Source organism: Trachurus trachurus (genome assembly GCF_905171665.1).
Source record: "Trachurus trachurus genome assembly, chromosome: 5".
NCBI lineage: Eukaryota > Metazoa > Chordata > Actinopteri > Carangiformes > Carangidae > Trachurus > Trachurus trachurus.
The window spans coordinates 8,770,655-8,797,442 of NC_139896.1; the positions used below are offsets into that span (position 1 = coordinate 8,770,655).

Here is a 26,788-nt window from a genome sequence, read left to right on the forward strand (position 1 = left end):
GAATGTGTGTGTGTGAGAGAGTGGTGATGGAGATTTTCCCTGTGTTTGGGGCACTCAAGACAAACTGCATTTCCTTTGTTTTGACACCAAGCCTGTAAGCTGATCATTCATCTCACAGAGCTGATGGTTTAACACATTCTTGGTGCTATGGTTTCCTTTAAAATGCTGCACAACGTGTACATTTTCCAAAACTACTTATACCGTTGACTTTCTCCTCGCCTGTACATCACCTTGTAAGCAGCTCAGATCATGACACAGTGTGACCATTTATTGCTCAAGTTAAGGTTTATATACGTATGTGTGTATATGACCTTGCCTGCTAGGAATGAATGAACACCACTTAAGTAGTACTTGCTGTTTAAATGCTGCTGCGTACTAACAACAGTCCATTAGGTTGCCAATATAACAATTGTGACATTTCAGGTGCTTGTATTTACATTTTAGTTATCATTGCTGGTTTATTAGAGCTCAAACTGACGCTAAAAATGTTGTAATTCTGGTAACATTATGTAGATATTATGCGTGTTGTCAGGCCCTTATTCGTGGAACTTCATTTGAGTACTCTGACAATGATGTGAGCTGAAAATTGAATAGTGCTCAAGTCTGGAAACAAGTTCACATATCATTACAAGCTGCATACATCTCAGCAGCCTACTTTATATTCAAAGTATAAAGTGAAGAGGAACTTTTGCAGAGCTGAAAAATATCCCTGAATTGATTTACACCTTTCTGTGTCTCTTTGCCTGCAGAACTTTGACAACTACAAGGAGACGGCTGAACAGTACAACCAGGCAGTTACCAAAGCTGAGACGCACATCCGGTAAATACTTTGAATGAGTTTTGCACCACTATTTTCTGTGGAAAGAACCATTGAATACAGTCATTACGTTGTTGTTCCCGCACTGCCTCAGTACTGTTGTGTTTAACAGTCAAAAAAAAAAGTTTTATGAATACTCCTGGAAATTATCTGGTAGTTCGGGGAAAGCCTCACCACTTTGGGAAACAGAGCAAGCAGGAAGTCCAGACAACAGTTGTTAGAATACAGATGTGAGCAGAGACCAGATTGTGATGTTTGCATGCTGTTAATGTGCATGCCACACCTCCTACATCTGCCAGTAAAAACATTGTTTTTCACACGTAGTGGTGAGGCTAGGCGATAATTTACTGTTATCACCTCATATGTCCCATAATAATAGTATTGTGACAAAATTATCAAATTAACTTGTCAGAGTTTATCGTTTTCCTCTCCAGATGAATGATCAGTATGAGAGAATAAACCTTTATTCTCACAGCAATTATGACAAACAAATGGTTATATGACTTTGGATAAACCAGTCCATTTTAAGATGTGATGTATAGAAATTGAAGAATATAGTTTGAGCTTTTATCAAGCAATTTTTGTAATAACAGGCAAATCGTAAGAAAACAAGAGATACTGATACAATAATGATTCTAGTTCTTCTTTCATCTATATTGCTACTCTTAGAGGGGCTGTCAAATTTTCTACTAAGTGTAGTGTATTTTGGCCCAATGTTTAAGTTTCATTTCATTAATTCTGGGAGCATTTCACTAAAATAGCCCAATAGATCTCACTCAGTGCTTATTTTGTCTCTATTTACCTCTAGTTTCTGTTCAAGTTCACTGCCTTTCTTCCTCCTTTTATCTAAAAATTAGATATGGCAAAGAGAAAATGAAAATTGCAAAATACACCAGTGTTATTGTCTCTGTGTTTACCCCTCTTTGTTCTTTCCAGTGCTTAGAGAGACAACTTGAATTGTCTAAAGCCGATTAACATTCTCTGCTGTGAATGGGTGCTAGATTTCATGTATGAATTTGTATAAAAATGGATGTATTCACGTGGCATATTGGGACTCATCATTCTGGCCAGGGTGGATTATGATTTTGACATCAACATCCCCTCTTTTCTTTTTTCAAAATAAGGATACACCTCTATATTATCATTTGTCTTGTAGCCTCTACCGACTTGGCCTTTTAACTTGGCCCCATTCTGCTGTTAGATAAACAGAAACAGCAGGATTTTGCCAGAAGCAGAGGTGCTCCTGTGGGATTACAGAGTTCAGACCTCACCTGCTGTCAAAAAGCATGTCAGTTTGATTCAACACTGAATCACCTCCGCACTGGCAGTGTGTGGGCCCTGCCAATTTACGCCCCTTTATAACACCTATTCTCACCCCTTTTTGGAAGGAGACAAAGCCAAAGAGCTCAGTAAATCCAATTTAGTCAGGAAGCCATTCATTTTCCCTTTTCCCATGTGCATGGCAATGATTATTGCAAAACTGATGAAAGATGGCTAATTAATCCAGATCCCTTTTTTTTTTTTTTTTTCCCCTCATATGCTCATGCGTCACCTTTTGATTTTCATTAACATATAAATCCTTTGCTTTTCTATCCTCTCTCACGTGTCCTACTTTACACCACTTCAACCAGGACTCAAGTTTGATTTAAATATCTCCAACACAAAACCTGTAAATAGCACAATATAGGCACCTTTGTCCCTGCACTGCCATCATCATCATTAAATTAACATTTCAGTTACAGCCCCATTTGAGCCACCTGAAAAACAACAAATAAAACCAAAAATTGAGAAATTTCCCTGCAGAGAAGTAATTACTCATTGGTCTGATATAAGTTTGATAAATACATTTTAATAACTACCCGAAAAGACAAATCGTGATTAATTACTGGCTTTTTTCTTTGTCTACCTGTTAGAAACATGTGTTCTCTATTGTAAAATGAAGGTAGAGTAAATTAGTTGCTTCGTTCATTAAATGATTTGTTTATTGGAGCTATGATTGAATTCCAAGCAAACTCTACATCACCGCTATAACGTCCATACAAAGTAAGGTAGGAAATGATTCGAAATCATAACTGGCGTCCGTTTCCGCATTGTTGCACCAGTTTAGTTATTGATCAGCATCATTAGGTTCAGCAAGTTGAGCTACTAGACCATGTAAAGATAACCTTCAAATCTTCATTGCATGCTCTTCTCCTCCATATAGTGCTGTATGAAGGGCATTATTGTGATGTAGGTGTTTTAGTGCATCTCAAAAAAACAGCGAGAGGAAAAAGTAAATAAATGGTTGTTGTGCCTGTTTTGCACTAATGGGTAGTGACCTCATCCTCGGCACTGCTGTCCTCACGCACCTGGCCCATTGAATTCAGCAGCATCTAATTCAAGTCCAAAATTTTGTCCAAACGGTTACATTAGCAAGGATTTGCTGTTGTCCACAGCTGCAAGGAAGAGGTTAGAAGATCAATTCAGCACGAGTTTGCCAGAGGAATAGCATTTTGTCCTGCCATAATGTGTCGCTCATTATTCTTTTTTCAGTTGCGTGCACAGACACACACATATGCGTGCACACAACTTCCACTCCCTTTTCACTTTCTATCTCTGCCACACATACAGGCACACTTTGTATTCAGGCAGTCATGTGCTCGTCATGTTCTGTCAGCATTTGGGCAGTGTTTCATTGTGCTGTGGTCACACTGTCATTTCACACTACACTGACCACCCAGTAATTATTCTATTTACCCACTGTTAAAGGGAGGTAGGGGGGGGGGCTACAGCACAGCCCAACACGCTATGACGCTACACTATGTCTTCTGATTTTGTGTCTTGTCTCCAGTTGTGTTCTCTTACTGTCTCATTTATCTCGTTCTCAAACAATTCCATTATTTAACTGCACGTTTCTTTATTTATTGTCCTCAGCCTTTGTTCTATCTTCTGAATTTTTTGCTCTCAGTGAGCACGAGAAAGAAAAATAAATTAATTGAGCTTAAAAGATCAGATGAGAAAAAGCAATTTAAAGTAAAGTAAAATCATGTGGCACTTTTGCCTCTTGGTTTCATTCCTCTTCGTCTTCTGGATAGTTTCTGTTGTGCTGTAATAGTCGTATTCTTGCACTGACTGCTGGAAGCACCATAGAAAAAACATATCACCCCATAAGCCTATTTGGGGAAATGGAAATCAGGCGCAGCGGTATGGATAAGTTATAGAGGACTTCACCTCTCCAAATTCCTCTTAGTCATTTCCACTTATTTATTGACATTGACTGTACCCTCACTTTGGCTGCTATTACCTACCTGTGATTTCAGGCGCAGCCCCACACAGTTTGCAAAAGTTAAAGCTAAAAAGCTGACTCTCAAGCCGGAGGAGGTTATTTTGTCGATAACAACGTAACAATATGGACGCTCCCTGTGACATTGTCTCTCTTTTTTTCGTACACTGGAGAGATCACACTCTCCAAAACATTATCCTCAAGTGGAGGCATAGTGAGTGGTGAAACATTATCTAGTGCCATTTGCTACTTGCCTTGCCCAACAACATGGGGGCATTTTAGAGGAGTTCATCCATTAACCTTGCCTTGGGGTGTGAGACTACCCATATTCCCCCCAAAATACCTCACCCAAGAGACCCACAACATTGCAGCTGAGCTTACCTTAAGATGTTAAAATCCATTAATCCTCTTAAAAAAAAAACCTTGCTACCCTCAAAGTGTTAGCAAAGACAGAAACTAAGTGAACCTCAGGTGGATGTCTGTGTGAGGATTCACTATGAAGTAAATGCTGACAGTTTGTGGTTAAAAGCTTGCTTTCATGTGGGTTTGTTATTTCTACTTTCTTCTATATGGGTGTCTATTCTTGTGTGTATGTGGGTAGCATGTCCAATTAGTGAAACAGACAGGTAGCTCACTGTGAGGATCTCTTTGCCCCCCCCATGAAAAGTAGCAGACTGCAAGTCATTACTAGAGACAGGGCCTGTCTGCACTGTGGTCCAACAAAGACTTACCATTAAGACAGAAAGCTGCAGTCACTTACACACTGACTCGAGCTCTTTGACTGTCTGTAAAAGGATAAAGAAACATACGCTCACACACACTCCTGTAAAAGTTCACAATCCCGGGTAGGTCTGGTTTACCGCTCTTTGCAGTTAGACAGACACATATTTCCCAATAGGACAGTACTTGCTAATGGGTTACATGGATTTTTATTGCTGCATTTACTAGCGGCTTTTCATCAAGCCATTGTTTTTTATTTTGTTGATGTAAGTAGACTCAGATTTAGTCTATTTGCCGCAACAGTAAAAAAAAATAAAAAAAGAAGGGATACAGCGGTGGTCTGATTGGAGATTTTCTCCCTCGATATTGACTCTGATTCTTCAACTCTGGGGAATCTGCCAATACTGATTCCCAATCCAATACCAGTGTTCCTTTTATCCCAAATTTAAATTCTGTATACTACACTGTGTGGGGCTAATTTCTATGTGAAGTAAGGTCGGGAACTGCTGTGGTGGTAAATACTGACTAAGCAGCCCACATGAACTGAATGACTCAGTTTTATTATTACATTGAGAGTGTTACTGTATCTGATTGTGGATCAGACTTGAGATGGTCAGTATCTGCCCTGATACCAATTCATGTATCCATATCTGAAATTCCTGAAGCTGGGTGAAATAATTCTTGATGGTGCCTCATATCTTCTCTGATCACAGAGGGAATCCTAGCTATTACAGGAAAATATGTATAATGTTGTGTATTGTACCAATACTTCAAGACTTCAAACAGTGACGAGCGGCAGGCGACATTAAATTGCAGCAGTCTACCTGGCACACTGTATATATTCAGCCGAGCAGTGCAACATGCAGCAGACCATATGTAATACAATAACCTCCAGGCGAAGTAGGAGATTAATGTGATAACAGAGCATTTTATCGTGCAAAAATAATGTGCTAACATAATTCACTACACTCGCTGTGCTTTATAAGTTTGAAAGCGACACTTTCTCAAAAGAAAAGTGAAGTTGTTGAAAGAAAAGGACCTTTCAAATTAGATCACACACGAAAACTGGAATTGAAATTGTAGATGATAAAAAGGCTAGCGATGGGGAGTGATAGCAGCGAAACGCTCCAAAGAGCATGTCTCACCCCACGTCACCCACAGCACGAGTGAGTCATCCAACCGCAAGTTCCACTGATTGAAAAGTTATCAGCGATGAGATGTCACACACAAACACACATGCACATGTGCACCTTATCTTGTTCCCGCATGTCACCTGTTTTAATGAAACACTCTCCTTATCCCCTCCCATCTCTCTCTCTATATATTCCCACAAAGTGAGTTTGGTGGGGATCAATCAGCCGGGCTAACAGAGTGCGAATTGTTCTCCTACATTCCTATCTCCCCTCAGTACTTCAGCTGTCAGCGTATGAAGATACGGACGGAGTTCTGTCTGTCTTCAGTCCATAACTTGTAGTTGTTTTTGATTACTATTCCCATTTGAGGACAGAGACTTTGTAAGCGTCACATCGGGGTTGAGATTAAACTTGGTGAAGGTTTTTGGGGTCTTGTCATATTGTGACATGTGAGTTTAGGATTTAAGAAGTGCTGCATCACTTAGCAAAGGTGGGATAAGTGATTATTATGACTACCAGAATAATCACAGTCGCTGAGTTATGACAGTCCCTGACAGGCTTTATGAACTAAATCTGTAGTTCTGATTTCATATGTTTCTAAAAGTAAGACTTCCGCCTGCCGAAATATAATGTTGTGGATGTTATCCTTACGGCAGTATCATAAAAGCTTTACAAAGCCTCTAACAATACGTAGATGCATGCGCTGTCATTCCTTTTGATCTCACCCGAGCCATGACATCTTTGATCCTCTCTTCTCTTCCCCTCCACTCAGCGTAATATTAAAAACCAAAAGTACAATGCCATGGCTGCTGCTTTAAAGGAACCCAAATCCTTGTCATCAAACATTAATAACCATTCACACACACACACACACACACACACACATAGACGTACACACACCAACACAAACAACACCAACTTAGACACAGAGAATAATAAAATGCTACGCCTTTACAATCTTTCCCTTTTCTTCTTATTGCTTTATTCCCCAATGTCACGCTTTGCAGTAGCGCAGAACTTGAGCTCTCTTCATAAAAACCACACACTGCCAAGGTGAGACAAAAAAATAATGAGAAACTTTAACGATTTCAGCCTAAATCATTCTCCACCAACTCTGCACGTATTTATGCAAAATGTCACACAGGCAGAAAGCAGTTGAAATGTTGTTTTGCTTCTTCTCCCTGTGAAAGTTAGCTATCAAACTAGCTGGGGCGGCTAATGTTTTTCTAATAAGAGCTCACCTTTAATTTCAGTCAAACGAGGCAGTTGGTGCAGATTAGCAGAGGCAATTTTCTGCTTCAGATTCCATTATTAAAACACTCCTGCTATCAGAAAGTTTCTCTTGTTGAATTGAGAAAAGAATGAGTTTTTTTTCTCTCTCTTTTTTTTAACTTGAGCTTGGATTAATACCTTGGGGCTATTGTTGCTGTTATCTCCTTCTCTAAGGGAGTAATTCAGAATGCCGACCAGCTGTCAAGAGTGAAAAGTCGAACATCAACCAGTCGCACAAGTTTAATCGTGCGATTGAAACTCTTCCCAATAGATTTTAAACAACACACACAACAACAACATTTTCATTTTCTGTATTTTAAAGGTCTGACCTTAAATCTCAAATCCCCTCCTTTCAATCCCACATGTTTATAACGTTCTCTTACTTTGAATGAGAGACATTCAGCATCAAATCCTACTGTATATCCCATATCATAACATTATGAAGTGTTTTAATAATAATTCAAGCCAGACTCTGAGTGTACCCAGCTTGTCCACTCGTGTTAACATGTGTGCAATGTATAGACCTTATCAGTGGTCGATCTGAATGACAGTTAGCAAAACATTCCACAAAGACCACATGATGCTGCAGAGGTACAATGGGTTACTGTTTGTCCGTGAGAGCTGCAAGGGTTATTTGTCATTTAATATGTCACTGCACTGTCATGTTCTCCCCTTTTCTCAGTCTCGCTGTCTCTCTCTCTCTCTCTGCCCCCCCACCCCTCTCCTCCTCCTCCCTCCCTCTCTCTCCTTCCCTGGTTGCATTCACTTCCCTTTTCATGAATATTCTCTCCGTCAGTGATTTATTTAATCCTGTCGCTCTACCCTCCACTGCACACGCAGGCACACATAGGCACACAGACCGAGACGACACAATACACACACCAGTGTAGAGGAAATTCTCACACAGTTTTCCATGTGTACAGTTTATCTTGTGCACACACACACACACACACACACACACACTCAAAGCCAGCATGTGTGTGTGTGGGGTTTGTGTGAGTGAATCTCAGGTGGTCAGCCTCCCAAAATAAAAAGGCATGTCCCATCATGTCAAATGAAGTCATGCATCTCATTCCTCATCAAAATTAACACTAATTTTGTTTTCCTGTCTCTGTGTCTCTGGCTCTTTCCACAGCACGGTCTTGGTACATGGCCTGAAATATCACAGCCGCATCACAACATCATGTTCATTATACATTTACATTACATTACATTTATAGAAAGAAGGAACTGACATGTCGCCACCTCCTGCTGTCTGTGCAAAATATTTCATATCATAAAGTCACGCATAGGGAGGAGACAGAGGTACAGGATCTTCTATTCTATATCTCCTATTCTATTCTATTCTATTCTATTCTATTCTATTCTATTCAACTTTTTAATCACGTTTCCTCCAATCTGAGGTTAAACCATCATTCTTGAGATTTGAAGGAATGAGAGCAGCTTTGGGGGCTCTGAAAAAAAAAATCTGATTTGAACATCTCTAATCACATGACAACTGGGCAAAATGTGGATGACGGTCATATGATGTGATTGTTTTTTCTATTATATTCCACCGTATTCTATTCTATTCTATTCTATCTTATTTATCCATTTAATCTGTCGTGTTCTTTTCTGTTGCTAGTCGGCTACGTGTGTGTGTGAGATCTTGTACCGGATGCCGCACGGTGAATGATAAGTTATGTCTCTCTGTCTCTGTGTGTATGTATTACCATGTGTGTGTACATATCCATATTCCAATCCTCCCAGTTACGAGTTCTGTCACAACAGCAGGTAAATTACCACAAGCAACAGAGCACTCAAGGATTACCCTCGTGTAGGATTAGCATTCACTACCTGTTCGTGTATGTCTGTGTGTGTCTGTGTTGTGTGTATGTGTATATGTCTGAGTGTTTTTTTGTGGGTGTGGATGTGATTGTGTGCTTTTGTCTACACACATGTACTGTTTGTGTGAGTAAGATAAAAAGAAAAGGGAAAGTTTGACTTTGACTCCTAAGCTGCTTTGTGTATGCATAATTCATGTGTCTCCACAGGCTGCACCTTGAAGCCTTGGAAACTATCTTAGCTACTCCAACTGCAGCTAAAACAAACCTCAAACAATCTCAAGTGTTTTATTTTCTTTTGCTCATCATAGGCTTTAATGACACAAACCAGAAATTGTTGGTGCTGCTGTTGCCACAATCTACTCAGTTGAACTTCACGGAGTCAGTGAGGTTTATTCACCTGTACCTTTTGTCTTGATTTAGTGGAGCTACCGTAGTTCTGGACTATTTTCTTCTCTTTTTCAGATACAAACCTTTTTGTTGTTGAAATTTCTGTTGGGCCAGTGATCCTCTTTGTAGTCATGATTATTTGATGTATGGTTTCAAAGGCAGCAAAGACTGACATTGTGCCGTTTTCATCATTGACAGAATAAAACTGTCGGTTTATCCTGTAGTAACTGCAGCCGAACATGAGCAAATGTTATCTTGAGAAAGCAAAGTGCTAGTTACACTTAACAGCTTTACAATGCCCTTAAAGGAAGCATGGCTTAATATCTGATAATGAATGGGCAGCGTTGAATCCTAATTAGTCAGTCGTTCTGTTGACATTTGCTGTCAATACTGAATACCGGGTAATAACACCTGGTGCAAAACTACCGCTTTGATTTTCAAAACAGGAGGCTCTGTTGAAACAGGCAATCCACTGAGCTGTCACAAAGGAACAACAGGATGATTGCAGCCCAGAACAAGTGTTTTCAGCTGGTACTATGTGTTATAATCACACTGACCCCACCTCTCTTTCCTGTGTTTCTAGGCCCCGGCAGGCTATGTCTGTGTGCGCTGAACTGCAGACTAAGGTGCTCCAATGCTACAGAGAAAATCCACAGCAGACCCTGCACTGCTCCAGCCTGGCCAGACAGTACATGACCTGTGTCCAGCAAGCTAAGAAGGTAGGCAAGGGGCAACTTACTCTGCACTGTGTGTGCATCAGAGAATAAAGAATATATTGTTTTTTGAGCACGATGCTCATATAACTCCTTGGTTTTGTAGCAGTGTTAGGCTGCTGTAATAGGTATCAGTGTTTCCATTATATACGCTCTGATTAAAACCTTAACTGGTTGATAAAATCACACACTTTCTCATTCAATTTGGCAAAATCTTCCATTGCAACACTTTATTTCACTCTACAAATGAATTTTTTGGCCACACACATAACAGAGCTGCCTGTGCTGCAGTAGCAGAGTGAGGCTTCTCTGTGCACAGCTGTCCAGCTAGCATCTACCAATAATCTATGTGTGAGGGAAGATCAGTAACCTGTAGCTACAGAAAATAACTTGGTCAGACTATCCCCTGTAAACTGCATCGGTCTCTGCGTGCACATCGGTCACACGCTGCGCCACCCACCACCACAACTAAAATCTCAACCTGTTGGGAAAACTATCTGTGTTAATGTTTGTGTGACAGCCAGGTAACACTGACTTACTTTCAATCACTTCCCTACTTCCTTTGTTTTTACCCCTTCCATTATCACTCCTCGCTCATTCCCTTTGAGCGATACACTTTTAAGATACATGTTTTTAATTTGCTTGCACTCTTTTTTTTAAAGCTCATAGAAGGATAACACTTAATTAGTCAGACCTGGAAGAAGCTCGACTGTGAGTGTGACAGTGGAACAAAAAGGTGAAGAGATGAATAATCCTTTCAGTCCTTATACCAAATCAGTAAACTTCTGAGAAAACTATGTGCATGTTGGCTACTTTGACACTTCAAATAGGAAGCCAAATCAATGAGACATGCGTATTGAGTGGATTTATAAGTCACCAGGCATACACTGTGTTTTGGAACTTTCTGATAGGATGATTACACCGTTATTAGTGTATTAAAATCAGTTTTAGCATTCGGCGCTTTGAAATGCCTTCTGCTTTCTGCTGATGCTTTCGCAAATAGCGTTCAGACCCTACGCTTATCTACAAAGTGCTTATTTTACCCAATTTCTCCATCAAAAAACAATAATGAATGGAGCAATTTGCACATTATTATCGCGACAAAATACACTGATATGGCTCCAAACTAGATAAAAGACAAAACAACAATTGGTGAATTTGGCAGTTTAAACAGTCGATAAAAGGCAAGGCAAGCGCTCACAATAAAAGCAATCGCTCTTTTTAAACTGGTTCAAAAGATCCATTTGCGAGAGGGACGGTGCCCTTTAGGGGGGAAAAACAGTGTATATGTGTTTGTGAAGCTGTCAGTGTTTTGTGAGCATGTGCTATACAATTTCAGATTGTGAGTGTTTATGTTTTCAAGAATAGGTTGTAATGCAGAGAAGAGGCAAGCTGTTTTTCTCTTTATAAAAAGAGAGGCACTTGTTTAATTCAGATTCAATCAGGCATATCCTTGACAGAGTGAGTGTGAATGAGAGTCAGACACAGAAAGAAAAGGAGAGACACTGAATACAGACTGAGTAAAAGGGCAAATAAATTAAAAAGTATAAGACATTGTATCAATCACCATGAGTGTTGCAGGCTGAAAACTTGGAAAGACTTTGATCCTACACTGTCTTCTGAAGAGAAATTGTAAAGTGGAGAGAGAATAAAAACCACCGTCCAACTCATGGTACTGTACACCCAACTGTTTTTGAACTATATTATTTGTTAAAAATAGTTTTTCTGCCTGGAATTCCCACATTTCTAAAAGTTTTGTCTTTTTTATTTGATAACATTGGAGAAGGAAAGTCGTGATCTGAAGCATTTTATCGCCAAAATCTTCTCCGTCTAACCTTTCTTTCTTGGGATAATCTAACCGAGATTAAATCTGGCTTTTCAAGAGTGACCTGCACTACTCTTTTGAAGAGGGTGGGATTTTCAGGTTGACCTTTAAGACTTTTGAAGAGCTATGTCCCAAGCTCAAACTTAAAGAGGCACATTAATGTTCCTAGATTTAAGATATAAATGTGTGAAAATAAAAGACGTCATATTTTAGTGTTTTATTCAACTACATCCATCAAATATCACCTCTTCTTTAACCCTTTCTCTCTGACTCATCCAGGCTATCGTGCGTATTATCTGCTCACCCATGGCTCTTTCATGTTGCTGTCACTGTTGATCCATCTCGTTCTCCTCCAGTTCCCATCCTCCACGCATCCGTCTTCCCATATTAAACCTCTACCACTGGCATTAACCAGTGCATTGGCTCTGATCTGCACTTCTGGCCACAGAGCTCTGTGAGGTCTTTGCTAGGTTTGGCAAGAAGATGCATATATTCACAGAAAAGCCCTCTACAGTTAGTGAACTGTAATATTATGATAGTTTTAGGCCATGTACACAGCTGGGTTTCTGAAAAAAACAGATATCTTTTAATGCGTTTTCGCCTTTCATCCACACGGAAAGTCAGATTTAGGTCACTAAAAATGATTATTTCTAAAAACTCCTGTCTCCTGTTGGTGTTGGATACACGGGAAAACAGAGTTTTTTAGTTCCCGAACATCACTGTATGCAACAGAAAAACACTGACGTCAGGTGTGCGACCTTTGTTTACCGTGAGATCTTACATCTATGATGAGATTATGGATGCTGTCCAAACAGTGCTCTTATTAATGTTGGTCCAAATGTTTTTTGCTTGTTTGCACTTGCAAACACAACTGCTCTATTACGTTGAGGAGCAAAGGAGAAGGGGTGCTCCGAGGTCACTTGTTTTACTCCAACGTTCACTCAAAAGATAAACGAATAAATACCCTCGACAGTGTTTGCATCCAGGTTCATGTAGATGAAGATGTTTATGATAACGATCAGGTGTTTACAATGTTGTTATTGAAAACTGTGGGGGGAAAATATTCCTTTTTTAAATACCCGACTACATTTGTGCATGGCCTTAGAGCTGAAACCTCTATCCCTGTGGTTCTGTCAGAGTTTACTTTAAAACTCTTGTTGCTGTAATAACTTGCATCCGCATTAAACCACGGTCTCATGCTTCATTTAGAGTATCTTTAACGCCAGCGGCAAGGATTGGACAGGGTCGAGTGCAGGCAGATGGGGTCAGTGAAAGTAGAGGAGCATATACACATGGAATGATATACATATAAAACATATAAAAATCAGACAGTAGGGAAAAAAGCTTGAAGTCTTCTGTCTATTAGCAACAAAACTTTAGATTTTATTAGTTTTTATGGAAGTATTTACTAATGCGGAGTACATTTGTTGATATTCAAATAACACCTTCGCATGCAACCCAAATGAGACTGGGTCAGAAAGAGATGGGGGAGACGAGTAACGGTGCCACCGGAGGCTCCCAATCAGTCAGACTTAATGAAAAGAAATGAGTGGGCAGTCCCTAGACCCCTCTGGACACACAGGCAGCTGTCCAGTCTGCCTGTCTATAAATGGATCTGACAGAGCCAGCAGCTTGGCAGAGAAGAGCACTTGGACGCGAGTTTAACTAGGAAAAGTTTCGGCATTGCTGCAGGTGGTTAAGGGTCAACAGGGAGCAATACGCACTGCAGATTTAGTCATGAAAAGAGAGCAGTGGATCATATTTCATTATGAAGCATAATGTTCTGTAGACCCCGGAGGAAACATTTTGTTAAGGTTGAGACGTTGAGAAGGTTTAATAATGGAGGTTTTACCTTTCACTGAACACGCTTGCCTCTGTGCTTGTTCCAAAAGTGGAACAGAAGGTTTGATCATTTATGTCAAAGAGGCAATTACATTCATCTAACATGAGCTCATCTGTGGTATGTATTGCACACTGAATGTCACATGTTTTGATTTGTTACTGCGAGGAAATATCTGAAAAACAACTGACCAGGAAATGTAACAACTAAATGCTTTAAGGCAACAACAGTTTTCTAATTATGGTATCTTACATAGGAACAAAAGTTTTTGAATTCCATCACTGACATACACCAACAACAAATTTTTTAAGATGCACTTTACAGAGGGAAAGAGGTCAATTTAGTTTAAACTAACAACCTGAATAGCCTGTCTGTGCATGGGCAGATAAAATAGTGAGCGAGTTAGAAAAGACGCACAACATTTTTCAGCTTTGTGCAACAATAACATGACTACTAAACAGAAAAAGCTTTTAGCCTGGTGAAAACCTCCCGACAGCTTAAAAGCTCTGTTCTTTTGTTATCTGTATGTGCTTGTAAGGATTTTCTAAAGCAGACGCATTCTTCTCTGTGATTAAAGGGAGAATGCTGTATTTTCCCCCCCTAAAATTAATCTTTGTCTGAAGTTGATAGCTATATAGTTCACGCTTTTCTTGAATATAAATTTATCTGTCTTCCTTTAGTCTTTTTCTGTACATGAAGCTTGACGTCTATCAAATACCATCTATTTGTCTGAAGCTCTGAAACTCTTTAGCTCAGTTTTCTTGTATTTTCCATATCCTCTGGTCAAATTTCAGTCGACTGTTTCAACACAGTAACACATGTACACACAGGATATCAATTTTAAGCTTAAGTTAAAGTTTGTGTGCATGAATGGCACAGCAGCAGACCCATACCGTCTCATCTGGGGTCTGTCCCTTCCACTCGGCTGCCATTGACTTATGGCTTTCCAAGAGTTTATTTATGTAAACTCTACTATATATATCTGTTGTGTTCCATCGGCTTGTCTGTGTTTGTCAATCAATCTTGCCAATGAAACCAACTGCGCCGCTTATCTGTCTGTTTTCAGCCAGTGTCCTGATCTGAACATCACTGGAGTATCTATCTTACTTTCTCTCTCTGCCGCTTGAAGTCCATCCAACTCACTATCTCCACTCGCACAGCCTTCCTTATATGTCACTCAAAAGTTCTTTTATGTTTTTATGTTGATTCAGGCATACACACACACACACGAGTACAGACACATATACTTTAGCACATTTTTCACACATTTTCCCCCAGCCATCCATTAAAGGCAGTTTCTTTTGGAGATGGCCTTGCACCCCCTCTCTGCTATCACTCCCCTGTCCCTCTCCTGTCAGTATCTCTGGTCATGGGCTATTGTCATGCATATGGGACCTTAAGTGTGTGCGTGTGCACGTGTGTGTGTGTGAGGGATGCAGGCTAAATGTCAGCTCACCAAGGCCCCTGTGTTATCATGAAGCTTTGTGGGTTTTGTCTCTCTTTGGTGTGACGTTAGGCCGTATCTTATATATTACCACTATATGGTCATTGTCATTGGAAGCTTTTATACTCTGTGTGTCTGTCTGTGTGTGTGTGTATTTGCTCTCTTTACCTGTGATCATCTGTCTTCTCCCTTACCCTCCTCTTCAGTGAGAAAAAGACACAACCAACCTCAAAGTCACACTCAATAACAAACGTTTCTCAAGCCACCACTTGCTGTAAGAAAGCACATCCCCTTCCTCCACTATACCAGGCCTCCAGCGCCCACCATTTGCAGAATGCTAATGCTAGTGCTGTGCCATTTAATACCATCAGCCGGGGCCAATGGCTTCAGAGCAACACTTCCCACTGTATCCCAAATACTTAACCCACTTTAACCCACTGGTCTCCTGACTGCAGCATTTGTCTCCCCTGATGTGAGAGTGTGTGTGAGCATGTGTTGGCCTCTGAGATGCTTGGTTAAGTGCCACTCTGTTTCTCCCTTGATTGCCCACACTACATATATGGAGCATTGCTATAACAACAAAGTACGTGGAACAGGTGCATTTGTACATGGATTCATGGTGCTATTTTTAAAGGTAATCAGAAATCTGTCTCAATTACAGCTTTTAACGAGTGCAGCGCGCTTTGGAAATCAGCATCTGTATTTCCACCAGGTGAAACAGACTTGCCTTGATAGGGGGCTGATAGTATGCAAATGAGGACAGAAAAACAATGGCCCTAAAAAATGAACACAGATTAAATCAACGCCACGATGAAACAGTGGCTGCACCGCTGGTTGATGTGGATATTGACCAATAGATTTTGAGAGTACAACAAGCCTTGCATGTTAATGATTACCCTATTTGGCATTAAAAGGCCCGACCTGCTCCACTGTATTGAAAAGGGATGTTTCATTTCTTTACCATCCCACAGGAAATCTTTTCATTTCACATCTTTTTTTCGATCCACACACTCTGAGCCTACGAGCTGGACAGTGTGGAAAGGTGGGAGGCCTACATAGAATAGCAGATGGTGATGATTGTAAACAAAAGTGTACAGGTAATGAGCAGGAAGAAGTAGAAAACTTTGCCCAAAACAAGCCAGAGACAAGTATGAATGTGTAGGAAGGTTAGAGCAGCACAAACCCCACTAAAAAAAGTTGTTGTCTGTCTCGGTCGAAGGCACCGAGGATTTACAATCACAGCTGGAACAACCTATGATGTGGTGAAGTGAAAACCTGTGTTTGCACAGAGCAATTAAAAACCCTACTGTTTGTACACAGCAGCGCTTAGAAATGTCCTGTCAGGATGTAAATACAGCTGGTGGGATAAGCATGTGTTCATGAGCCTGCCATTAGACAATGAGATTAACAAAGAGAAAGATATCCTAAAACTATTTGGAAGAGTATATATATACAGTAGTACGCTTTTGGCTAGTTTCAAGGTTACATTAACAACACAGTGACCCTGGAAATAGTTACTGTTGAGGAGATAATGCTGCAGTGAGGGGGACACTGGAGAGCGTGTGTTTGTGTTCTCAGGCTTTTATCCAATTTGCATTTCACACTGCCAGAGTCGGGACATTTTGGCCTCTGCTCATTTTGTTTTTCATGTATTATGTATTGTATTATGATGGCCAGGGCTGGATTTAAGTGGAAACAGAGGCTTGGTCAAGGTAAAGGTTTGTCCTAGTGCAGGGGTGATTACTCAATTAATCCATTTGATGATTGACAGTCAATATGTGGACTGTATACATGTATGTTTTTTTAAGAGCATAGCATGAATATAAAGAAGAAAAAACTCAAACACAGTACATCCTAAATACTATAATAATAGCCCCACACTTATAATTTAGTTGAGTGCAAACTACAAAGCAATTTTTTCTTTGCAAATTGGACATAACACATTTCTCCTTTCTCTGACAAAGATTCACTAAGATCTTATCAAACACACCTCCTCTATCTTCATTATAAAATTTCAGTCTTTATAGATATAGTGTGTTTGCCATTTCTCACAAAGACAATCATCATACAAAGTCCAGTTTTCACACTAACAACTTTCTCGCAGTCACCATTTCCAAACCAAACAGATTATTTTTTTTATTTTATTTTTATCAGATACTTTTATTCAGACCTGGTTGTATCCAATGATCACTATGAGTATGAGCGGATCAGGTTCCCAATGAAATGTGCTGCTCCAATATGTGTAATGTAAAGTTTACTGCACCACTAGAAAGAAATGTGTGTAAAATTACCGATCACAGGCGTGATTACATTTCAAACAGGTGAAACTAGAGTCTCTGCAGTGTTTTAAACTGTTTAGGTATGTCTGGCGTTGACCGAACAATTATTTATACTCTTTAAACGGTCATCCCAGACCTCATCTTTTAGTTCCACATTCACAGAGACCGCCCACGCCTGTTTAAGTCCCGCTGAGTTCTTTTATGTAAGATCTGATTTAAAAATAAAGAAAAAAGGGAGAGCGTCCTGCGAGTAACAGGATCAAATTTATTTATTGCCTCCAGGGACTCACTCTCATCCAAGATTTCAAAATTAGTCATATGCTCCCGTACATAGTCTTTAATTTGTAAATATCTGTTAAAAAGAAAAAAGGGGGATGTTACGTTATGTGCAGTTCTCATTAATATATAGGTCACCTATATTACAGATACCTCTCTGTTGGCTTTTAATTCAAGCCACATTGATTTTTCTTTCAGGTTTGATGTGTAACTTTACCTTCTTTTATCTCCTAATCTTATAGTTAAAGATTAATTCATGAACAGTGAACTTAGTTTTAGTTGCTCAACCTCAGTAAACGTCAAGCTCAGTGCAGTCTTTGTGGTCAGCATTAGAATTCAGAGAGAGATGGTATTATGCATCAGTAATGGTCAAGAGTGTAAAGTGTGTCTACAGAGACTCACCTTGAGTTTCTTTAAAAGCCCTTAGAGCTTCTATTACAGAGTACAAAGAAACAGATTTAAAAAGAGAAAATAATGCTGGTTTTGCATGAGCGTGTGTTTGGAGTGAAGAGTCTGGAGTGTGTGGGTTCACAGATAGATCCTCCCATGTTAAAGTGCTGTGGGCTTTTTTTCCTCTCTCTTAATGTCACCTCCATCAGTTGTGCCGTGTGTGTGTGTGTGTGTGATTGTGTGTGTGTTGCACGGCTATGTGTGTATGTGCACAAACATGTCTGTCAGTATCTTAGCAGCGTGTGTATCCACATAAAGCTATTCAGCCTCTTCAAAACATTTTAGTTGACATTTTCCACACAAACCACTTATAAGCACAAAGTCACCCACGTAAGCAGGCAGCCATCCTTTTCTAAATGTGGTGCCAGGAGCGTCACACGCACCTCTCAGACAACATCCAGTCCTGACAAAATGCTAAGACCGTCACCCATGAAAAACACTCTGCTATTTCCTTGTGTCCTCTGAACAAAGCAAATACCATAAAAAAAAAAGTTTTATAAATTAGGGATGGGCGAGTACCGATGCAGCCAGGTATCGGTATCAGGCAGATACCGGCCTTATTTCAAAGTACCGGTACTCGTAAAGGCTGCCGATACCAGCCGCCAGTTCTCTAGGGGAGAAAAATCAATCTTTATACAAATACCAGGGTTTCTGCTATGTACATTATATATATATATATTTATTATTTACATACATATAAATAAGTATAAGTCCTCGGTATTGATGAGTACTCTTACTCATACTCGGCCTGAAAAAAATGGTATCGAACATCCCTAAAAAAAAATGTCAAGTCATCTTATTCAAACCTGTTGAGTTCGTCCAGGTGAAGAAGTTGATTGATATAGAAAGAGGAGGAATTCTACCATTTCCAGCCATGAAGAGAGAGAGGGAAAAAAACAGGGATGTAAGAAGAATAGAAGGTGCCTGTCAGTGGGGGAATGGATGGAGAGTGATGATGAAAGAGTGGAAACGGAGGGAGAAAGAGGCTTAGGAGGGTCCTGTCAGTGAGGAAGGGTTAATAGAAAACTGTAAGAGAGAGATACAGTAGGAATGAGTGGATGATGGAGGAAATGTAGAGAGGATGAATGGAGAGAAGTGGAGAGGTTCTGTCAGTGGGAGGGATGAAGGGATGGCAGGAAGTATTGAAGGAAGAGGAGAGAGGAGTAGAAGCTGTCAATCATTACTGTGGGAGAGAAAGAAAAGAGTGAGACAAAAAAAAGTCAGATTTTAGGGGTTGGTGAGTAGAAAGAAAACGTGTGCGTATTTGTGTGTGTGTGTGTGTGTGTGTGTGTGTGTGTGTGTGTGTGTGTGTGTGTGTGTGGCTATCAGTAGTAGCAGGTGGTGAGCCCCACTGTGAGCCTTGGCCTGCCTGCTAACTCTAATCTGATAACAGAACCACTCTATTCAGCAGCAATCTGGCCCTTCAACAGACACACACACACACACACACACATCCACACACACGGACACACACTACCATATATACACACCCAGACAGTTGTGTATATTGTAATATCCCTGTCATTAATATCGCCTTTACAGAATACGCGCCACTACTCCTACCACCCTGATTACAGCTTATGTGTGGTGGCTGCTCACTGTAAAATTGTACTAATACAAACCCGATGTCCATAATTTCTCGCTGCCATTTTCATTCTATAAATCACTGTTATTAGATTTGCTTTTTGTTCTCATTTCATACCAGTAGTGTGCTTTGGTAAGGTGAAAAAAACAAAACATGTGTGACAGGATATCATGTTAGACGGCACTCATATATACGGCGCGCGCACACACTCACCACATACAAGCTCACATATTTTTGTCTCTTCACATCTCTCTCTTTCCCTCCTTCCATCCCTGATCTGCCTCACATCCATCATTTCCAAGGCGACCATCGTGTGAAGGCAGAGGCCATATAAAGATTAGCTGTTCTCTCTTGCCCCCCCCCCCCCCACACACACACACACACACCTCCATCCTCCAACACTTGTTCTTTCTCTGGCTTTTCAAATCTATACAGCACTCCATCAGCACCTGGCCGAACATCTCCTCCGCGCTGCAGACTTTCTCTGTCAGACAGGATGTGATCACTTCTCTCCTGTCGGCTTTGAGCGGCCATGAGTCTCACTTAATTTGGCTGCAGATAAGGCGTTGGGGTAAAGTGTGACAAAGGGATCCGCTTAGGTGACAACTGAGGTGCTGTTTTACTCTGTTAACATTCACATCTTAATGATCATTTTGTTAGATACGGTAGCTGCTGCTCAGTCTGTTTAATGTGAGCTCATCTGGTCTGCACGTTACATGTACAGTGATGTTAAGATTTGTGTTAAAGGAATGGTTCCAATTGTTCTCATTTTTAAGGAGCATTATTATTTCTCCTGCTTATCCAGAGCGAGACAGTGTCATTGTGATTATGTACAGTAAGTAGTAAGCAAGTACATACAGGAATCACTGATAATGACACTGAAATGTAAACTCTAGTAATGTTCACAACAGCAAAGACAACATGACTCACTGAATTACATTACATTACATTACATGTGGAATTAAATCAAAGCACATGTTCCACGTGGTTGAATTTCTTTTATTCAAAGGCTGCCAGTGGAAATGACAGACATGTGGAGTGCATGAGGGGGGCGACCTGCATCAAAGGTCCTCACCTGAAGGGCACGTGGGAGGCCTGGGATGGTTCATATTGGATGTTGAAATGATGCTCAGCCTCAAAATCTGTTGAGTTTCGAATACTTGCCCGCTATTGTCTAAATACTTTATAATCTTCCTCCTTCTCTGTGCACAGTAGCTCCAGTGTTTTTACCTTATTCAGTGGAAATTCAGTAGTTTGAACACTGAGCATGAATATTTCAGAGAATTTGCTGAAAACGTGTTGGATCTTCAGGATCATTGTGTACATACGCTGTATATGGAGAGGTATAGAGGTGTATCTGTAGAAGGAAGGTCCAGCCTCATGTGGCTCTCCTCTCACTAACACTCCCTCCTGATGACCAGTTTGGCTATTTTGAAGGAGCAATGACCAGTGGGGAAACTCTTTAACACCACTAGCTGACCAGTGGTGTAACTTTCACACTCAGTCAGTCAGTATCAGATATTACTGTTAAGGTCGAGGCAGAAATTCAGGAGCTGACCAGACTCATCAGCATCATCCTCTGGGTGAAATGCTGCACAACATTTCTTGGTCATCCATCTAATAGATGTCACGATGCTTCAGTCAGGTCAGAAGTGTCGGACTGACAGACGAAGGTGATGAAGTCATTTGCACTGTACAATACGTACGTGTTTGCCATCGAGATATTCTGCCCTTTAATTATCGTCTCACCCTTAACGACATGTTTTCATAAATGTTTCCATCAAATCACATCAGTGGCTCACGTTAAATCAATGACTCTTTAAATGAACTGTTGAGTTGACGTGTTACAACCTCATTCTTCTATTTAGCAACTTAACTAACTAAACAGCTCTCGGACTAAATCAATACTCAGTCGGTTGTTTGGTTAGTGAGGTGTACTGACTGACTGACTGACTGACCAACAAACACACTGACTGACTGACTGAACAGTTCAGATCCAGTCTGTGCACAAAACCAAGCCACTAACTGTGTGACTGCGAGTCTTCCTCAACTGGCTGACTAATTGACTGTCTGGCTGTCTCACTGACTGTGTAATCAGTGGATGGTTGTGTGTTTATAAAGCAGCCGTAGCCGCGGCCACTCTGCGAGCGTCTGATTGACAGTCCTGCCTGGCAACTGTCTCCGTCCCTCCAGAGAGAGGGAGAGAACTGAGTGCTGTTAGCGCTGAGCAGAGAAGACAGTTATTGATTTTCTACTTGTCTATTATTTTTGTTTTTCACAGAGAAAAGGCAAGTGAGCGAGTCTAGTGTGTTCGTGTGTGCATGTGCGTGAGTGAGCGTCTTATTATATGTGGTGCAGATGTGGGTTTACATGTTGGGCTGCTGCCTGTATGTTGCCCATTAGCTTATGACCATGGGGGTGAACAACGCCCCCCCACCCCCAATGAGTGTACTGTACACTGCTGCTCTATCTGCTATCTGCTCCTCACACTGCTCTCTAATTGGATGGAAGCTGACAGGTGGAAGAAAACATGTGTTTGTGTGTCTGTATTTGTGTGTGCGAATCAGTGTTTTTGTGTGTTTCAAATCTAATCTCTCCACAGACACTTTTCCATCTCAGCCGGAGTCGGTGATAATGAAGTGCAGTTGTTGGTTCAACTTTGCACTTTTTGCACCGGCAGAGAGTAAAAATAAGTTCCAGCTAATGTCGGTAAGATTGAGAAAGCGGAAATAATGGAGGACAGCCAATCACGTTGTGGCTATTTTTCACCTCGCAATACATTTACTGCTACGTAACGTCTGGCTCCGACAAATGAAATAGAGTAGTAGCCAAAGATTATAACCTTCAGAAGGGTAGGATTTACTGCAGAGCACATGGATTAAATTGCATTAGCTTTAACTTAGTGTACCTAATAAACTGGCAAAAGTCTTAAATTCAGTGCAGACCTAGAGCCGGAGTATTTGGCTGCCCTCCTAGCCCAAGGTGACGTGCATAAAGAGCTTTTCCCGTCTTTGAATTATCCAAGTGTGGATGGCGGCAGTCCAAATTTGGGCCTGGGGCACCAAATTGAACTGTGTGTACTGTGGGAGGTGCGAGGGGTCAGTTTGAAATTCAGGAACTCGTTCATACACTATGCATGAGGCATAATGTCCCATCACACTGCTGTATATGAGTGCGTCACACACACACTCAGACATGCAATCATATACACACACAGGGTCGGCATAAGCTCCCCGCACACACATACACACAAACAACCATAGCCACACTCACACAAATAGTGCGTTTTCTTTTTCTGCATGCGCGTACGCAGACACACATTGTCCCCCTTTTATATCTCGGGACGTGAGTGGAACAGCAAAGCGAAATCCCCTTGTCACATTTGCCGCTCATCTCCAATTCAGTGGCACAAGCTGCGATGCCCTCGGATGCACTTGGCAAGTGAACAGCTAACCTGCCCGCCAGCATATCTGCCTGCCAGCCGAGCGCCGGGGTAGTTAGCATGCCAACTAGCCCACCCAGCAGCCACAAGCTAATGCTTCACTAACCCTGGGTTGCCCTGTGTGTCTCTCTGTGACTGTGTGTTTTGACTGTCTGAATGTGTGTGTGCATTGATGCGCCTTATAGTAGACTGGCTTTCTAAAACATAAACACACGTAAAAACATCCTTAATAATCTCATTGTTAAACCTTACCAAGTCACTTCAGAAGCGTTTTGAAACACAAACATCAAATGTGCGAGGCTGCTCTACAGGAGCTGTTTGTGTAATCTATCCAAACGTAAATATAATAGAATGTGGGTTTATCTTAAAAGCTCAAATTTTTCTGTCAACTTTCAAAGAAGAGTAAACAGTTGGGAGTTTGTTTTAAACAAATGTGTTGTGTTTCCGAATTAGATCCTTCATCTTATAGCAAAAGTTTGAACCCAGTAAGAAACCAGTCATCTGTTAAGTCGTCACAACAATCTACTGCAGTCACATGCCAGTGCATATTAATGCATTTTTGCTTTCCAGCCAGTGACAAGGAATAGCCTCACATTAACAGTCAGGTCCTATTCATTAACTATGAAGCAACATTTTTTTCAGCTCTGTAGTTTCACTGTTGACTTATTTGTAAATCACTGTTTTTTGGTATGTGTAAGCAAATTCCTGATGGAGAACATTTTTAAAAAATCATTAAAAAAAGATGGTTGCAGTCCAAATTAACTGATGCAGAGCAGCCTCTCTGTTACCATCCTCCGATTCTTCTAATGCTTTCATCCATTACCATATAGGCAATACAACAAATGCAGTAAAATATCCTCTAAAATCTTCAGTAATCAATCACATACATACGCATAGTGTGTAATAATGAAAGAGGGGCTCTGCAGATGATTGTCTGGCTGGATGAGGAGCACATGCACACACTCCACAGTCGACACACACCACCTCAGCCCCCTCCACCCCTTCCATATTATGCATCGACTTATAAATTACATAAGGCTCTCTCTGCTCTTTACCTTCATCCTCCACAACTGCTACACCACTGATAAGCAAGTATAGGGCTCTTACAAGCTCTCTGAGTTTAAGTCATTGTCGTTAAAGTGCCTTGCTCAAAGGTTGTTTTTGTTTAAATTGTCACTTGGTCTGTTGCAGTCGTTGCTGTTGCACATCAATTTCACAAAAAATCACTCTGGTCAGTTTATGAGTGTGGTCAAAATATCTCAAGTGTAGGTCTATTGTACCAATAAACCACTTCACACCTACCCTGCAGCTACTGTGATTCACTGGATTATAGTGTGTGTGTGTGTTGTGGCCTTTAGCAGTTGCCTTTTTTTTTCTTTCTTTTTTTAGTTTTTAGTTTTTCCTGTGTTGCCACATGCAGTTAAACACCAGTTGTATTAGCTCCAGGCCAAACACTTCCAGGGCAGAGGGCAGACTTTCTATAACAAGAGACCGGCACTCGACACGTCTAACAGGCTGCAGTTCTTCAACGAGCCTCAGAGTGTTTACATCATGTTTCTGTGTCTTACACTCACGGATCAATGAAAATGTTGTCCAGTTAGTTGATTAAATGCAAGAGCAAGAGTCAGCCCACATCAAAAACCTTGTCATTTCAAATTAAATTGGTTCCTGTTCTCCAAAGGAAGTTCCTGACAGATGAGTCCTGTCTCTTAAGTAAGTGAGGATCGTCTCGCTAAAACCTGGGGCTGTGCTTCAGGTCTAAGGAGCTAGAAGAACTGGAGTTATCTGCTTTGCAACCCTGCTGCCCTTTGAGCATGTTTTTCACCAAAAATAAAGTTTGCTCCTTGTCTCCCTGGGCATGTACTCAGTTACGTAATTGCAATTTAAGTCAGTGAAAGTATATGAAAGAAATTCATTTAAAATATCTGCTCCAAACATTTCCTCCAATTCTGCTCAGAGAACGACTTAGCTAGCTGTACAGTCAGCATCTAACCTCAAATCTTTGCTGCTGACATGAGTCTAGATGAAGTTTCAGGAAAACAGGACAAGTGCTTAGTTTTCTCTCAGTGATATTTAGATGTTTAGAGGTGGTACTCTGCTGCTGTGTTTTTCTGTGAGAGACTGAAGCCTGACTTTTCTGACTTTCCCCTTGGGCTCTAATAATGTAAATTCATAATTTGACACTTTCTCCTTCTCTGTCTCTGTCTCTCCTGCCTTTTTCAGAGCTTACATACGAATCACGGCTGAGGATCCCGAAGAACGTCGGGGGCGGAAGAAGTGAAGAAGCGAAGAACACGTCGTCACACCCATTCATTTCTCGCCTCCTGTCCTTCTCCTATCCATCCGTCCATCCATTTATTTAGCCACCATTGCTGAATAACCACCTCCTCTTTCGCACTCACGATCCTCCTTGGTTTTTTGAGTGTATTATCTTGACTTGTCACTCCAGAGTGTATGATGTGTTGATTTATTGTCAAGTTGCGCCGGCACACCCCTACCGCTGCTGAAATAAATCCCAGTGATCTGGTGGTGATGAGACTGCAGGTTGTGTGTCTTTGTGTGTGTATGTGTGTGTGTTGCAGTGGTGGTGGATGACTGTCTCTTGTCACGGCACGCTAATAATGCTTCCACTACTGGAAATGGGGTCGTGTGCACCCTTCTGACAATGCTGTGCAGGCCCAGGGGCTTGATTGTGTGTCGTGCTCATGGTTTCATTAAGAGAGAAAGAGAGAGGGAAGGGGAAAGAAAGTGAAGGAAATGAGGGATAAATGAAGTGGACGACAGATGAATAGTGAAGTGTGCATTTATTTATACATATGTGTATGTGTGTGTGTGTCTCTCTCTCTATAGCGAACCCGTGTACCCGCGTGTCGTCACGTTAAAGGTGCTTGCGTGAATGCGTGCGTATGAGCAACACACTGGACAGGCCACATATTGTCCCTGCTAGCGGTGTTTCCATGGTGACAGCAGGGGTTGGTGCTAGCAGCAAGGTGTGGAGGAGCCTTCCAGATAACCCTGAAGGTCAGCACACAGAGCTACAGCTCACAGCACTTCTCTGCACACACACATACACACACACACTTAACCCTCTCACTGTGTATATATATGTGTGTGTGTGAGAGAGAGAAAGAGAGGAACTCACAGTGAAGACGCATTTCCACTTATATATGGACATGGTTGGCCACCCTCGGAACGACGGAGGCTTGTTATCGCATAAACACACAGACACACATGCATGCATACACACATATTGCGCACACGCACACACACAATCGCACAGCAGACACAGCGAGAATATTAATGGCCTTATAATATGCCCACATACTCACCCCGCCTGGATATAAATCCACATTCACACAAGTGGCAGTCAATGTGAATGTAGTAGAGTGTATTCGTTAATGATAGCTGCGAGCAGTGATCTATTGATCACGGTTTCACTCCCACTTGCCACCACGGCATCGATCAGCACGTAACATGCACAGTGCCATTGACCAAATCTATACAATATATGCTCTAT

General features: G+C 41.1%; 1 protein-coding gene across 1 annotated transcript in view; it reads left to right on the plus strand.

The window, feature by feature from the left end:
• chchd6b (coiled-coil-helix-coiled-coil-helix domain containing 6b) overlaps positions 1 to 25,807 on the plus strand; it is a 51,552-nt gene extending 25,745 nt beyond the window's left edge. The window contains exons 6-8 of the mRNA XM_083972801.1: positions 750 to 820; positions 10,001 to 10,136; positions 25,495 to 25,807. Coding sequence (XP_083828927.1) covers positions 750 to 820; positions 10,001 to 10,136; positions 25,495 to 25,518 — 231 coding nt within the window. The 3' untranslated portion in view covers positions 25,519 to 25,807. The remainder of the gene's footprint in view (positions 1 to 749; positions 821 to 10,000; positions 10,137 to 25,494) is intronic.
• The last annotated feature ends 981 nt before the right edge of the window (positions 25,808 to 26,788 follow it).